At 57.8% G+C, this 16344-nt stretch overlaps 1 protein-coding gene across 1 annotated transcript in view; it reads right to left on the bottom strand.

The window, feature by feature from the left end:
* NOS1 (nitric oxide synthase 1) overlaps positions 1 to 15170 on the bottom strand; it is a 60808-nt gene extending 45638 nt beyond the window's left edge. The window contains 2 exon segments of the mRNA XM_032706131.1: positions 3529 to 4677; positions 14962 to 15170. Of these exon segments, the coding sequence (XP_032562022.1) occupies positions 3529 to 4250 (722 nt within the window). The 5' untranslated portion in view covers positions 4251 to 4677; positions 14962 to 15170.
* Between the last annotated feature and the right edge of the window lie 1174 nt (positions 15171 to 16344).

Below are 16344 nucleotides of genomic sequence, written 5' to 3'. Positions count from 1 at the left end.
TGACTTCAGTGCAGATGGCTGGAGCCAAGGAGCAGACACGCAGCCCTGGTCACAGCCCATCCCACAGACAGGCAGGGAAATCAGCAGGGAGGAAAAGCCAGGTCATTCCAGGGATAACTCCCCTGGGCAGTGCAGGGGATGGAGATGAACTGATGGTTTCCCCAAAGCAAACTCAGAATCCATCAATCATAGAATGCCCTGTGTTGGAATGGACCTTAAAGCTCATCCCATTCCACCCCCTGCCACGGGTAGGGACACCTTCCACTAGCCCAGGTTGCTCCAAGTGTCCAACCTGGCCTTGGACACTTCCAGGGATCCAGGGGCAGCCACAGCTTCTCTGGGCAACCTGTGCCAGGGCCTCCCCACCCTCACAGGGGTGAATTTTTTTCCTAATATCTAATCTATCCCTGCTCTCTGTCAGTTTGAATCCATTCCCCTTTTCCTGTGACTACATTTAAAAAGTCCCTTTCCACCTCCCTTCAGGTATTGGACTTGACTGTTCCCAGTTTTCCTTGGAAGTAGCACTAGAAACACAGGCTGGAAGCCCGAAGCACCAGGTGTTGTTTGAATCACTTTTGGCAAAGTCCACCTTGAGCGAGAAGTTTTTGGCTCCTTGTGAACAACCTCGGAGTTGTTCCCTTCTGCCTTCTGAAGGCTGTCACGGCTCCCTGAGCCGGAGCAGCTCTGACAAAGTGCTGCAGGCTGGGAGGGGACGAGACAGAACCGGAGTCAACCCAAGACCAGCATCTCCAGCTGGATTGATGGTCAAGGGATCCAGGCTGCGGGTGTCAAGCTCGACCTTAAATGAGGTTTTGCCCCCTCCTGGTGTCCAGGCAGAGCTCTATTCCTGCTCTGACTAACGCCAGCTTCGCTTCTCCCCCCAGCCTGGAGGAGTCACAGCCTGCAGCACGAGAGCTCCATCAATCTGGTGAGGCGTGCTGGGTTTTTTTTGGCATTTCTTTGGCACTGTCCAGCAGCCTCCCCAGTTACCCACCCCCCTCACTCCCTGCCCTTTCTGCACTTCTCCTACGGACCGAGAAAGCTTTGACTGCAGCAGACCTTCACGATGCCCTGGCTCTGCCTGAGCCCAAGCAGAGGAGATGAATCATCTCCAGCACATCACAGGAGAAAGGCCCTTTGCCCTGCAGAGCAGCTCTCAACAAGTTTTCCCTGCAGTGCATCTCCTTTCCCACATCTCTGCTCAAGCCCTCGCTCGCACCGAGTCCTGCTGCAAGAACGAGGCTGCAGCTTTTCATCAAGCAGGAGATTTTGACTGAAAAGTGGGTTTTCAGTCCCAGACTATATAGATTACATGATTATTTTTTTTAAGGGTGTTGAAAAAAAGAAAAGAAAGCGTGAGGTTTTGGTGAAGTACCCACTTGCTGCTTCGAGGTCCTTCAATTTACATGAATTTAAAGCATTTCTGTTTAATCTCTGTATAGAAGAGACTCCTCAAAGAAAAGACACCATTTTTCATCCCTCTCCCACAGCTGGAGCAGAAGAGACAGCAGAGGACGTGGTTTGAAGGGTGAGGCTGTACCTTGGGCCAATGCTCAGGATTGTGTCCTCCAGGGGCTTCGCTGGGCTGTGACCCCCAACCCCTCCATAGCAGCCTGTGCTAAAACAGAGGGGGCTTTTAAGCCCCCCTGCACATTTTTTAGACAAGCACGACCCTTTCAATGTCTCAAATCTTTGGTTGCTTCCAGCAGGTTCCCCCAGGATGGGTTGGCACTGGGTTAAGGGATGTACCATCCAGCTGGGCAGCCCAGCCTTTAGAGAGTGTGCTGGGCTCGGGGGTGGGGGGGTTAAATCACCTCCTGTGCACAGCAGAGCCCCAAACCCAGCAATTCCCAAATGTACAAGACCTGGGGGCTCATGTGGTGGGAGGGGATGGCAGGAAGGGTGTCCCTGAGCGTGTCCCACCGCTCTCCCCCAGCGTCTGCCGCCCGCCGCCGGCACCGGGCTCAGCAGGTATTTTTTCCCCTCTGACTCAGTGTGACCACCCAAACGGGCTCTGAGTTACCGTGTCCTCCACAGCAAACAGGCACAATTTGGGAGAGAGCAGAAACCGCGTGAAAACAACTGAAAACACAAAAAGGGAGGTGGAAAACACAGGGAGTGGGCGTTGGTTTGGGATGGGAGCGATCGGGAGCTCAGCCTTGGCTGGGAGCCCACGTAGGGACCCTGCTGTGCCTTTCCCCTCTTGTTTCTGATAAAGAAAAAGGAATGCAATTTCTTTTTCTTTTTTTTTTTCCCCTTTCCTAAGGAAGTGTGTGCAGCAAGAGAAGTTGAAATTACAAATCCCTGCGTGGCTGAACCGAGACCTCCAGCTCCAGCAAACCCTGCAGGCTGTTCCAGCCAGTCAATAACCGAGGGCAGCCACAACCTGCTGCAGCACTTGACACCACTAAAATGTGTTTGGGGACTTGGGGAAAGGCAACAGCAAAAGGCAACCCAGCACTGCTAATAAACGGCCAAGAGGAGAGAGAGAGAGAGAGCTGGTACCAAAAAAAAAAAATAAAATAAAATAGCTTCTAACAACAGCTTTGTAAAGCAGGAAGGGCCACAGGGAGCTGCTCCGGCTCTGGAGCGATGAGCTACAGCTCAGGGAAATGCTGAGGGAGATCAGGAGGGCAGCACCACGCACATGGCCCCTTGCAAGGAGGATATGTCAAAAATGAAGCTGTTCCACCCACAAGATGGGACTTCACCATCCTCAAGAAGCCACGGGACAAGCGTTGTCGGCGTCCCCACCCCTGTTACCCCTGCAACCAGGTCTGAAATAATTATTGTGCTCCAGAAAGAGCGGAGGGGATGAACAGGCAGCTCCACTCTTGGGTTTCAACAAGGGCTGGCCATTCCTGAGCTCTCGATGGAAACATTTCCCTGCTTCCCAGAAGACAAGAGCACCAAGGCAGGTCCCTGCCCTTGCACAGAGGTCCCCTTGGCTTCAGACAGAGCTGGGCTGGGGCTCCCCTCCCCTCTCCCAAAAGCACAGAAGGTTCTGAAGCTCATTTCTCCCGGGGAGCATCGTGCCCTGCCGGTCTGACCTTCCCGCTCGCTCTGCCGCCGTTAATCAACAGCGGATTTCACCCGGAGAGCTCTAAAGCGGGACAGCAAGGACAGGCAACACATGGATCTTGTCTGGCAGGTGGGGATACTGAGACACGGGACTTTGCTTGAATTTAAATGAGTGAGATTCAGAACGTGGAACAGAAACACACCCCAGCCCAGCCCGTGATCCAGCACATCACAGATCAGATTTCCCAGAGATGTTGTTCCTGCTCTGCCCCGTCTCCCGTGCTTAACCTTTCTCCTTTTCTTCCGCAGTCTTCTCCCAATTTTTCATTACTTTTATCTTCCCCTCTTCAACCGCTCCCCCCTTTTTTTACAGCCCTTCCTCTCCACCTCCACCCTACTGTGCCAGACAGCAGCCAGCTCCGGAGAGGTGCTCCCCGGCACCTCAACCTCGCGTCGCCAAACCCCAGCGCATTCCACCAAATGTAAAAAACGTATTTAGGGACCTACCAGTCCACCTGGACTTCTATATCCCTTGTCTCTACCTTGGAGGGCGCATCTCCATCGCCGCCCTTACTGCTGCTCTTCAGGAGATCCAGGACGGGCTCGATCTCTTTGAGCAGCTCGTTGTCCTCCACGCCGCCGTTGAGGCACGGGTGGCCACAAGCCCCCTCCTTGCCCTTCCCGGCGTCCTGCCCTTTGCCGCCGGTAACGACGCCGTTAACGTGGGCCATCGGCTCCACCTCCCTCCCGATCTCTCTGGTCCACAGGGAGCCCATGGCGCGCTCGGGCTGCGGCTGCTCTTTGCCGTGCGGGCTCGGGTTGGACAAGTCAACCGCCCTCGGGGCCGGGCAGAGGGGTCTGGTGACGCGGACGGTTTTGGGCGTCCCGTCGCCCGCGAAGGTGGTCTCCAGGTGAGTGGTGAAGCCCTCGGGGCCCCGCAGGATGAGGACCACGTAGGTCTCGGAGGCGATGCTTCTCAGGATCTCCAGCGCCGTCTCATAGCTCATGTCCACCAGGGGCCTGCCATTGACGGCCAAGATGATGTCCCCAGCCTGGATGAGGCCGCTCTGCTCCGCAGCCCCTCCCCGGATCAGGTCGGAGATGATGACGGGCGGTTTGCTGACGCGCTCCTTCACCAGGAAGCCGAGGCCGCCCACCTTGCGCTTGAAGAGCCTCACCGAGATGACGTTGGGCTGGATCTGCTGCACGCTGAACACATTCTCTTCCATGGCAGCCCCTCCTCGAGCCTGCAGACCAGGACCTCGACACCCGCTGAGCGCAGAGAGATCCGCCGTCGGAGACGCTCGTCCTCGCCGGGGCGGGGAAGGGGCAACTCTGGCTCTTAGGGAACTGCTCTTAACTGGGAAACTCCTCAGGGCTTCGGCTGCGGGGCGGCTTTCTGTGGCATGCTCGGTGTCACTGCGCTCTGAAACACCCGGGGAAGGGCAGGGGGTGTCACGGGTGGGAAGTAAGGCTAGGGACAGGACAGGCAGGGCAGGCAGGGCAGGCAGGGCTGGGCATCGCGTGGCCAAGCAGGGGCTGGAGGGGGCAACATGCCAGCTTCCAGTCAGCCTCTGGTCCTGCGCTGGGCAGAGAGGGGGAGGCAGCCCGCTCGCTTCACCGGCATCCCCGCAGACCGTCCACGAGCTTCTTTATCTGGAAAGGAAGGGGAAAAAAAAAAACCAACAAAGGAGAAAGAAAAGTGAGACAGGGCAGGCGTAAGTGCCCGCTCAGCACGGGGCTCGGCACGCCACAGGCACCCACATGCATCAGCCCGGCCCCACAGATGTCACCCCCCGGGCTGCGTTTGGGAGACAGGCTGCAGCCTCCCATCGCTCCGGGCTTTGTTTCCTCCTTCCTCCCCCCACCCTGCGAAAATCGGCACCATCTGTTCGGCGGGGGCCGGGAAGGCGCGGGGGGAGCGGGGGAGCCCTGGCAAGGGGCTTCGCCCAGGGGTTGCCAGCGAACGCCCGGCAGGTCTGGGGAAGGGGCAGAGCCGCTCGGAGCTCGGCGGCGATTTCTGCCGGCGGAGGATCCTGTCTCCATGTGTTTTCCAGAGCATCCAACAACCTGATGGTCGAGAACTAGACAGGGGACGTACATCCCTGCCCAGGAGGAAACCCGCTCCGTAGGTGCTGTCACAGCGAGTCGGTCTCGATGCTCCGGGAGCAGCAGCCACGAGCAGAGCGAGGCAGGAGAAGAGGACACTCAGCCCCCTTCCCCCGAGTTGGGAACTTGCAAAGGCAACTGCTTTTAAGCCTGGCTACAGGGATCATCGCCTCAGCTCCTCCTCTCCGCATATTTCAAGCCTGGCACGGGGATGAGGAGGCAACGCTCGCACTCCCCCGTGCCCAGCCCTGCCATCCGGCTCTGAACTCTTCCCACACAAACTGCTTTGGCTGATGGCGAACCAGCTCCAGGAGAACACGCAGTGAGTTTTCCCGGCTCTCAGGGGAGCCTCACGCAGCTGGGCATGACTGTCTACAGCCCTCAGCTGGCTCGGGGAGCCACGTCTCATTGACTCCTGATGGGACCCTTGTTCTTACATGCCCAGGCTTGCGTTCAGAAACTTCTGCTCCCAGACCCTCTGTGCCTTCCCCTCCCTTTCCTCAGATGCTCTGGAGAACGTTCCTCTCCAGGACTGCGCCCTGACATTTTGCAGCAAACTGAAATGCAGGCACCTTCTTTTCACTTTTAAATCTGGATTTTGGGGAGAGAACAGAGGGCACTTGATCTGCAGGCTGGAGGCACTGGCATGACGAGGAAAACACTCTCCTGTCTCCCCATACTCGGGGCAGCATTTGCACTTTCAGACAGGGAGCACCAAGTCCCCTCTGCCAGGACCTCCCTCGGCACCCAGATGGGAAAAACAGGGATGTGAGGAGCAGCCAGTGACACCAGTCCTGGCATTAACTCAGGCATTTTAATCCTCATGTGATGAAGGCTGCTGACCCCAGACTGCACTTTTACAAACGAGTTAAGAATAAAACAATTAAAGACGGACAACCCAAGCCAATGGGTTTAACCCCTGTGGCCCTTCCCCTGCTGTGACTCGACCCTGCAGAGCAGCAGCAACGTGCAAAGGGTTAAATGCCACCAAGCAGGCCAGTGGGCATTCACATCCTCAAGGGCTAATTAACCCCGGGGACATAAGCACTAATTGCTGGGTGACTTCCTGCAAGTGACCCTGGCCAGAGGCCACTGGAGCTGGACCAACACGGGTCGTGATGGGCTGTGCCACCTCCCAGGGCTCAGGGCAGCAGAGCAGGGTGTCTGCTCCAGATCCTCAGGCCACCTGGGGAGGGAAGATCCCAGTTTTGGGGAGGATGGAGGGAAGCAAAGATCTGCTTCTACCGGGAAGGTTCTGTCCCTTTCCCTCCTTCCCAGCCCGTCCATCCAGAGCCCACTTTCACCGGCAGGACCCCGGCCAACTCTTCCCTCTTTTTCTCAGGCATTTTGGTGCTAGTGCTGAACCACAGGACCAGCTTCCTTCTCCCTGCCAGGGTCTGTCTTTTCCTGGTCCCTACATCCCCAGCCTCTCCACTGGTGTCCCTACAAGCACAGTGACCGTCACCCTGCCGCCCAGGCACGGCACTGAGTCACACAGGACTCATTTCTAACGTCCTGGCTGACGCTGTAGGACGAGCGTGGCTCTGAAGGCAGCACAAGTGCCACGGGAGCGTGGCACTGCCAGCTCCCTTCAAGGGGACAGCCCTGTTATTTGCTGGGGATTAGTCACGGGCAGCAGCGCTCACGGGCTCCTCGCCGCCGCTGGAGTCGGTGTTCGTGTCCTGCCCATCTCAGCGGGGCCAAGGCCATCTCGGGGACTGCCTGGCACGAGTCCCTGTCACTGCTGGGCATCCCCAGCAGCTCACACAGGCAGATGTTCAACAGCTGGAGGAGACCCTTCAGCCCAGCTCGACCTTCCCGCGGTGCCTGCAGGGCAGCACGGCCACGCCGAGCTCACTGGGCAGGGCCGAGAAACCCCAAAGGGTTTATTCCCTCACTCTCCTCCCATCAGGCTGATTTCCAGTTATTTCCACTGAAAGGCTCATCATTTGTTGTGTGTATTCAGCTCCAGCCTGCAAGATCCTGGGGGACATCATCATTTCTGGGTGCACAGCATTCCCCATCCCCTTGGCATTCCCCACAGACACCTCGGCATTCCTTGCAAGGGGGACAGGGAGAGAACAGGAGATTCTGGGTGATACCCCAACACCCAGCCAGAGCTTTCTCCCAGATGGGGGGGAGGTGTGTCCCTTACAGACAGAGGGTGTCTTGCTCCCAGACCTTGCACTCTCCCACCTGTGATTGTAGGATCCCACCGGGGACTGGCTGGAAAACAGGGAATGACATTATGTGCCTGCTCATGATTTTCCCCCCTTTCTCAAACCCTTTCTCTCCTTTTTCTCTGCAGCTTCTCACAGCCAGGGAGGTCAGAAAAGAGGCAGAAAGCAGAGGGGCAGGCCAGGAGAGTGAGGGCAACCTGTCTCTAAGCCCCTGAGCCTTCTGCTCCTTTGGGAAGAGCTGGGCAAGCATTTTCATAGAATTATGGTGTTTAGGTTGGATAATAACCTTAAGATCGTGGAGTCTGATGGTTCCTCAGCTCTGAAGTCTTGCACAAACTCAGAGCGGAGATGGGAGGGAGAGGGAGCAGGTCAGGGCAGCAGGAGACACCTGGGAATGCTCAAAAGGCTCCCCCAAACACCCAGTGAGGGCCAAGGCTCCCCCCTGCCCAGCTCCTGGGGTGTCCCAGCAGGTCTGATCCCAGAGGGGACATATTTCTCCGCATGAAGTGACGGGGAGATGGCAGCTGGGCTCGGCTCTGAGAGCTCCACTCTCCCTCCCAGCACCCTTGGGAGTGTGACTTATGAACCCAAGAGCTGCAGGACATCTGCCAGGTTGTACATTTAAAGCTACTGGTGGTGTGTCATGTCAAACTCCTCAAAACCAGCGAGAAGGGGGTTTCACTGGGGTTGAAACTCTTCTTTCACCCCCGAAAGGGAGCCAGGAGTGGCCAATGCTGTGGGCAAAGCTGGGCTCAGCTCCCTGCTGGAATAAACACCCACAGACGGTGCCAGCCCACTCCCTGCCTCACTTTCCCTTCCCTTTCCAACACATAAATCCAACTCAAGCTACAACAGACCCTGCAGACGTGCAAACTTGTAGCACCCCAGACAAGTGTTAACTCGGATCCCGACACCAATCCCCGGTAACATCCCTCCTTTGGAGGCTTTAAAGAGCCTAAGGAAGAGCAGCAAACCGGCTCCCCTTCGACAGCGACGAAAGCATTCGCTCCACGAACAACTCCCACCCCAAAAAAAGGAAAAAAAAAAAAAAAAAGCAATAACAAAAAGCTTCTCAAGTTGCCAGATAACATTTCGAGCACCAAACTCCAGCACATATGTTAATTGGATGATTTGATTTCAGAAGCAGAGCGGAGGAGAACTCAGTCTTTAGGAGCTTAACACAATCTCTTAACTCTGCCAGGCAGCAGCCGCGGGCTGGGGAGAGCTGGGACGTGCCCAACTCCAGCCCTCCGGTGTGGGCACTTGGGCTGCCCTTGGCCTCACAAATGGATTTTGAGCCTTGCCTTCGCCACGATAATAGCTCGTGGTTCTGCGTGCCAGCTTTAAATGGGCACCATTGTCCTACTTAATTAGTTTTCGTGGGATTTATGGCGCTCGGGGAAGAGCCCCGGTGCTGATGGATTTATGCCCGTTTAATTTTTACGACCCACGGAGCGTCAGTGGATGCGATGAGGAGCGCTGGGATGCAACATATGCACAGTTACTGTAAACCTGCGTGTTTGTGCCTCTGAAAATGGAGCATTAAAGTGATTCACTGGCAGGCAGCTCGCCCGTGCCAGCAGTCCCGCGCTCGATTCCCGCTCGGCTCCGGCCGACGGCGCGGCGTGTCTGTGTACACGGCCTTTTAATCCTGGGAATATATAGACAATGTTCCTGCAGCCATCTCTAATTATCCATCTCCCACCAACCTTGCCAAAATCCACCCAGGAAGGAGCGGGACCTTTTCCCTCCACAGCCAAACGCCTGCTCTGCTTCTCCCTTCCCATCCCCAGCGCGCCTGGCTGGGACGTCACCGTTTCACCGGGGCCACGACGCCTTCTTTGCCCCCAATAAACCCATTTTACACACAAAAGTGGATGAAATGTGGTGCTTTGCCATCTGTACAACACCCTTATGCCAGTGTCCAGCCGTGGTGCAGAGCTGCTGGACCCCTCCCCGCAGCCCCAGACACCGGCGGGCTCGGGAAGGATGGTGCCAAAGGGATGAAGTGCCAAGGACTCAGCCCTGGAGATCCACTCACCTGCTCCACGTCAGCAGGGCTGTCTGCACTCAAAACATGCCTATTCCTGGCAAAAGAACAGTTAATAAAATAAATATTTGCTTTCTGATATCAATAAATCCATGCCCAGTCCCCAGGAGGGTTCATTTGCCTCTACTCAGGGGGTTGTTTTCTGGAAAGCAAACCAACATCTAATTGCTCACAACCATATTGTTGGGATGCAGCTGCCCCAAAGCCCTGTGACCTGCACATTTATCCAACTCCTGGCACTCAGTTCGGTGTTCATGCCCTCCCCAGGGAATTAAACAGCCAAGGAAAGCCTGGTCCTGCCAGCACGAGCAGCACTGGCACATCTTCCAGGCGGTTGAACTGATCATTGTGGATCCCTCCCAGCTGAAATACTCCATCCTATCCCATCCCAGTCAGACCAGCATCTTCCACACTCCTAATCACGGAGTATTAGAGGGAGCAGAACCCTACTAAAACTTTATTTCCATTTAATGAAGCCCCTCATCCCTCTCCCCTTCACCCCCTCTGACACGAACCGCCCCTCTCCGAGCCGACCGCAGCAATACATTTTAATGTTGCCAAGACAACTGTGTTGACAAAATTCCCTTCCTTCTTCTTTTTTTTTCTTCTTTTTAAGCTGACAGAAACAGGGTTTTCTTGTAATTTGGAGTTCAAGGCTGAGCATATTTCAGCACCACGCCTGCCATTTCTCTTTGACTCTTCCCGTGCGATATTTTCTCGGCGCCCGCGGTGCGCGGCTCAGATAAAACCATCAGTTCTGCTGCTCCCCCCCTTCCCCACCTACAACTGATGTTCTTATTAGGGCTCGGTCCATCTGTAAAACATAAATTTCCCCACCATCCGTTTGCCGGGGGGATTGGAATTACACACCCAGAGACTCCGGTTTGACAAATTGGCCCCGTGTTAACGTGCAGCCACTTTGTCCTAAAAAGACAAAATAGGTAGGTAGGAAATAAATGAGAAAATGCCACTTGATGGATGGTCTCGCAATCCAATCGCAGCACGAGAGGGGAATCGGGGCTCCATTTAGGAAGAAAAAAAAGGAAAAGGAGAATTTAAGGATCGCAGCAGGTTGGCTGGAGCTGTAATAGCTCCAGAGCCGCCAGCCGGCATCAATAAAGTCAGCGACAGAGCTCTTGGCTCAGTCAGTCCAGGAATAAACTCCTGCTTCATTTCAGCAACCCATGTTCTCGTGCCCTCCTTTGCTGCTGACACCCCAAAATTCCTTCTAGCACGGCATTTAATTTTCCTACACTAACAAGGCGTTTAGGACTCTGAACAGCAATAGATCTTATTGCCACCGGCTCTCCGAAGAGTGACTCATGGCCCTATTTAAAACCCTCTGGAAAAGATCGGGCTCCTCCCGCCACAAGCCTGGGTTCCTCGGTCTGGAGGCACGACCCCCCAGCCAGGGCCCTGAGGAATCCTGGCTCTGGGATTCCCCTGAGCATCCCCCCCATCTCTCTTCAGGTGCCATCCCCCACTTTCCCACTGCTGGCTCCGGAACGTGGAGCCGAAGCAGAGCTCTCGCCCTCTTTGCACCGCCATCCTCAGGGACTGTGCGAGGCAGAAATCGAGGATAATTTGTTCCCCTGAGTTGCTGTCCCTGCTTCTCTCAGGGTTTTGCATTAGCACTTGTTGCCATAGTACCAACAGCGGCGGCAAAGTTCTCTGGGGGCCTCCTGGGACCCATTCCTTGTCCTGCGAGGGCCATGGTTCTAATTCAGGCAGGATTGAGGTGGGGAGATGTGGAATTTTCTGCCTCCTAGTCTTTGCTAAAGGTGCTGTCAGTGAGAGAGAGGCTGTTCCTTGGAAGCAGCAGCCACATCATCTCATTGTACCAGTAACGTGGGGCTGGGCATGGGGCAGTGTGGCAAGAAAGCCAGGAGTGTGTGAGGGAGGGGAGTGGAAACGGTCCCTGATGTCCCTGGTGCCCATCAGTTCCCGGGCTTTTCCCCTTCCCCATGGGACAGCCCCATGCTGGTGATGCTGCCTTTGGCTGAAGCAGCCCCAGCCCTGACCCTGAAAACAGCTTTTCCCTGTGCCAGAGGAGAGGAACTGGACTTCCCAAGACCTTGCTCCTCACTCCTGGCGTGGTGGGGTGAGGCAGGCTGTGACCCCAGGGCCGGCTCTGCAGCCCTTGACCCACACACACCACCGACACTCCATTTTGACGGCTTTTTGGGGACGAAGGATAATCCCTGCTCGGAAAAGCCTGAGCTTTCCTGACTTCCAAAGCGAGGCAGAACCTCACGTTTTCCAGCGTGTCTGAAAACATAAGCCTGAAAACTCCGGAAAATGGGATTAAGACAAGCCTGCCCTAGAAGGGCATTGCTAGATCTCGTTAAGCACTTCTGAATTGTCATGCAAAAAAAGAGAGAAGCGTCGCCGCCTCGGCACAATTACCTCTGCTTTTGTACCTCGCGGGTCGCCACGCTCCACATAAGAGAGCCAACACCCTGATAACACATGGGCTCCCCAGAGCTCCCGGTGCCCGCAGCCAGATCCCGAGCGCTCCCTCGGCATCGTATCAGCACAGCTGCCACCCCGGGTGGGAACCCGCGCTGCGCCGGGTCCCTTATCACACACAGCCCGTCACGGCTCGTTTGCGACGAGTGGGTAGAATCAAACACGCTTTCATCCAGCTTCAGCCAGACAGTGGCTCCCAGGCCTCTTCGGGACACAATGTGTTTATTTTTGGCTCGGGAGGAGAGATCAGATTGCATCCATGGGTTTGATTTAACGCACAGATACAATCGGAACAGCGTGAGTAGAACGAAGGCATTTTTGGCTCCCGTTTCGGAGCCTCCCCTCAAAACCGGTCCCTTGTTGGGGGGGTTGTATTTCTTTGGGAAAAACTGATGGTATCAACAAGTATCAAACAATATCCTCGTTACTCGGGAAAGGTAAATGCTAATCTATGCGAGCTGAGCTCATGTGACTTATCAGTTACTATATATAGTTGTTTTCAGGCACTGATTTAGGGAATCTGGCAGGTTTCCTAAGCCTTTGTACAGACACACCAGTGAAATGGAAAAGACAAAATACACAAGCAAAGCGGGGGGTGGGAGGGGAAAGAAAAAATCTGACAGGGCCAAAATGGCCCCGAGGGTGAGGGAGGACCAACCCCTCCCCACGAGCAGCCACACAACGTTAATTCCAAGTGAGGATTCAGCCCAAACCCCTCTGCCTAAGATGGCCTCTCGCTCACGGTCGTCGCACTGACAGAGGGAATAAACAGAATTCAAAGGGCACAGGGACTTGTCATTCTCCTTCACTCACGAGGATGTGAAATGCTTCTCCCAGAGCGGGTATGTGAGCAGAGAAACATCCCCTCAAACCCCACGTCCGCGTGGGAAGAGACTCCTCCGTACCGGCAGTTTGTTTGCAAACATATGCACGTTTTAAAATTGGAGGCTCTGCGAGTTTGTGGTGTCTTTAAGGAAATATTCTGGGTAACATGAGCTAGGAGAAAATAGAGGGAGGAAGAAATCACTGATGCAAACCCAAATTCCTTAAAATAAGGCTTCCCCACCCGCGATCTCGAGCAGAAAAGGCACAGCCGAGCAAGATGTGCAGGGAGAAATCCTCCAGATAGTGTTGTCCTGCACAGCCCCCCTGCCCCAAAAGCCTCCCTGCAGCTTCTGTGTGATCACCCCTGTAGATCCCATTGTGCCTCCTGCCTGAGCCGTTGGCACTGGGGGATGTGGAGGAGGAAGAGGAGCTGGCGCTGAAGGCAGCGGAGCCCCCGACCACCACAAATCCCCCCTGCAATCCCACACCTCCCGCTCCAGACAGCCCCTGCTCCCACGGGAAGGAAGGAGACACTTCCCCTCCATCTCAGTGAGAGGCGGATCAGCTCCTCGGGGGCTCGGCAGATAATTGCCAAGTCGCCTGCCAGAATTTCCTCCTGACAGTCACAACTTGGAAGCGTCGGAAGAAAATGTCTGCACCTGGGCTGTGGAGTCGGCGGGCTCGGGGGGCAGGGAACGGAGCCTGCACGGGGCAACGCACACCCCCCCAGCTCCAGATGCTCCAGATGTGCGTGTGCAGAGGCGCCTTTTTGCTCTGCTTTGCCAGGAAAACCCAAAAGCTTCCTACTATCTCCCAGCCGAGAGCGAGGCAGCAGGAAGGGCACGCGGGGTTCATCTCCTTCGATCCCTGCGACGACAACTCCCTCCTGCATTTCGGGCTCATCCACAGGGACCATCGAGGTCCTTGGTGTGCAGGGGGGGAAAGGGAAGGGGCAAAATCCACTGAGCCCCGGTTCTCCCTAAAGGAGAGGAGCCCGCCATCAGCGGAACAGTCCGACCCTTCGCTCCAGGGCTGGAGCCGCATTGGGGAGTCTCTTCCCCACCCACCCCGGGCTGGGTGGGGGTCTTGCTCCCACCTCAGTGCGCCGAGGAGAGTGGGGACACCCTGGGGACACCTGGGACATCCTGACCCCGAGGGACAGGGGAAACAGCAAGGGCAGGACGGGGTGTGGGTCACCCCCGCCACCCCAGCACCGGGGTTGGTGGCATCTCCTGCGTGCCGAGCCCGCCCCGCCCGTGTCCGGAGTGTCGGGGCGCTGCGGGCAGGCGGCGGTGCCCGCGGAGTTCAGCACCCGGGACAGCTCTGGCACAGCCCGCTGCGGGCGGGGGGACCAGCTCACCCCTCACCTACCCCCGAGCACTGCTCCCACCCGCCCCGGGCACTGATCCCCCCGGGACACTGCCCCCCCACCGGGAACACTGCCCCCGCCCCCCGGGAAACAGCATCCCCAGGGAAAACTGCCCCCCACCCCAGAAGACTGACATTCCGCCCCCACCCCTGCCCGGAAAACCGCCCCTTTGCCCTCCCTAAAACCTTCCCATATTAAGCCCCCCCGACTCCCGGAAAGCTGCCGATCGCGGCCCCTGCCCGCTCCGGACCGATCGCATCCTGCACCCGCCCGCTCCGGCCCCTTTCCCTTCCCTTCCCCTCCCTCGCCGGGCAAAGTGCCGGCTGTCCCGGGCTCGCTGCCCGCCGCTCCTGCTGCCCACCCCCGCACTCCCTGCACCTGCCCCTGCCTGCCCTTCCCGGGAAAAAACCTTCCCCGGATCCCCCGCGTGTCCCCCCCGCGCCAGGAGCCCCCTCGCCCCATCCAAACTTGGTGTGCGGAGTTGCGGGGGGGGGAGACACCGATTCCCGCAGCGCGGGGGGCGCGGGGGGAGCCGGGCACGGGGGAGGTGGGCGAAGTTCTCGGTGGACCCCCGGGGCGCGGAGGGGCGAGGGAGGAGCAAGCACGGCCCGAGGGGGTGCGGGGGGAGCCGCGTCTCGGCGCGCCCACCCACGGCCCGGCTCTCCGGACCGGCGAGGCGGCTTTCCCCGGGCAGACCCCACGCGTGTCCCCCGCCCCGCGGAGCCCTCCTGCCCGCCCCGGCGGGGCAGGGGTCCCGCTGCCGTCCCTCCTTTTCCCCGGCCAAGGGCTCGGCGCAGCCCCGGTGCCCCGAGGCGGCGGCAGCGCTTCCGACGGGGCGCACGGTCCCGCGGGGCTCCGCGGCCGGTCCCGCACCCGCTGCCCCGCCGCAAAGTTTCCCGGAGAAGCGGTGCCCGGCGCGGGGCTGGGGGGGCACCTACCGTGCGGCGGAGAGGAGCCGTGCCCGGCCCCGCGCCCGTGCCCGGCCCCGCATCCCTCCCGGCGCGGCGCTGGGCTCGGCTGGGCTGGCAGGGGGGGAGCCAGTCCTCGCTGCGCCCCTTTATCCCAGCATCACCGAAACGAATCCGCTTTGACGTCCAACCAGGGTTTTTATGGGTGTGGAGCGAGCCGGTGCAGCCCTCATTAGGAGACACTCCGCTCTCCAAATCATACATCTTTTATATAACCTCATTTCCAGCGTGGCTTTTCTTCCCCCTCCCTCCCCTTGCCGGGGAGCGTCGCCCACCCCCTCCCCAACTCCCCCACCAATTAAAGAGCTGAGAGACACCCCCCGGCCCCCACTTGTTGCCGAGAAGCTCCGCTCCACTGCCCGCGGGCTCAGCTCAGTCTGCCCCGGGGGAGGGGGGGGGTCTGCCTGACCCGGGGGGCTCAGTGGTCCCCAACTCCCTGCCCAGCCGTGCTGCAGCCCCCCAGTCCTGCTCGCAGCCAGGTTATGCTGCAGAAAAGCCCCCTCTTTCCCTGGCAGCCCCCTCTGCCCGCTCAGTGCCCGGGGCTCACAACACCAGCCCCTCCTGGATATCCCAGTGCCCCCAGCCCGGATCCAGGCAGTGCTGGGACAGCCCTGTACCTCTGCTGAAGGAGCTGAACCTGGGCTGCACACAGGGGAGAGAACAAAGGGTCTCCTCACCCCATTTCCCCTCCTGACTCTTTACCTGCCCCCAGCAAGGCCCAGTGCAGACCCAGGCTTGACATCAGTCTCCAGGCTTTGGAACTGCGCTCATTCCCATGGCAACAACAAACACACAATTATAGATATATAATATTATATAAACCAAGTGGGCTCTCGGGCAGGAGTGTGAGGTTCACCTGCTCTCAGCCTCTTCCCGAGCTCAGGAGGCAGCTCCCACCGGGGCACAGAGAGGTGCCTTCAAGCCTGGTGAAGATCCACAGCCCGTGGATGCCTGGCAGCTCCGGTGGCACCCACCCCGGGCAGCCCCACCGCCTGCCCCACTCACTGCCTGGGCAAAGGCAGGCAAACAGCACACAGCACAGCAGGCCATTCAATCACGAAACCTCCCACAGAGAAGGGAAAACCGAGCAGCCCTGCTCCTCCAGGCACCCCGGGAGCTGTGCAGAGGTGGAGGAGGGCAGGGGACAGGCAAACACAGCAGCAGAGCTGGGGCTGCTTCCCCCGTTCTGCCCGCTCCTCACACTAATCACCAGAGCTGTGTGCACCGTCTGGGGCTAATGAAAACATCATTATGACTATTTAGATGCAGGAGGACTAATCTAATAGCGAGCTACCCAACGACATCTGCTCTGATCCACTGGTCAGGGAATCCTGCCCCGTGGAGGGATGAGTG

The sequence above is a fragment of the Chiroxiphia lanceolata genome, chromosome 18, assembly GCF_009829145.1.
Source record: "Chiroxiphia lanceolata isolate bChiLan1 chromosome 18, bChiLan1.pri, whole genome shotgun sequence".
Taxonomy (NCBI): domain Eukaryota; kingdom Metazoa; phylum Chordata; class Aves; order Passeriformes; family Pipridae; genus Chiroxiphia; species Chiroxiphia lanceolata.
Note: the sequence above shows the minus strand (reverse complement) of the source record. Positions and strands in the feature narration are given on the sequence as shown.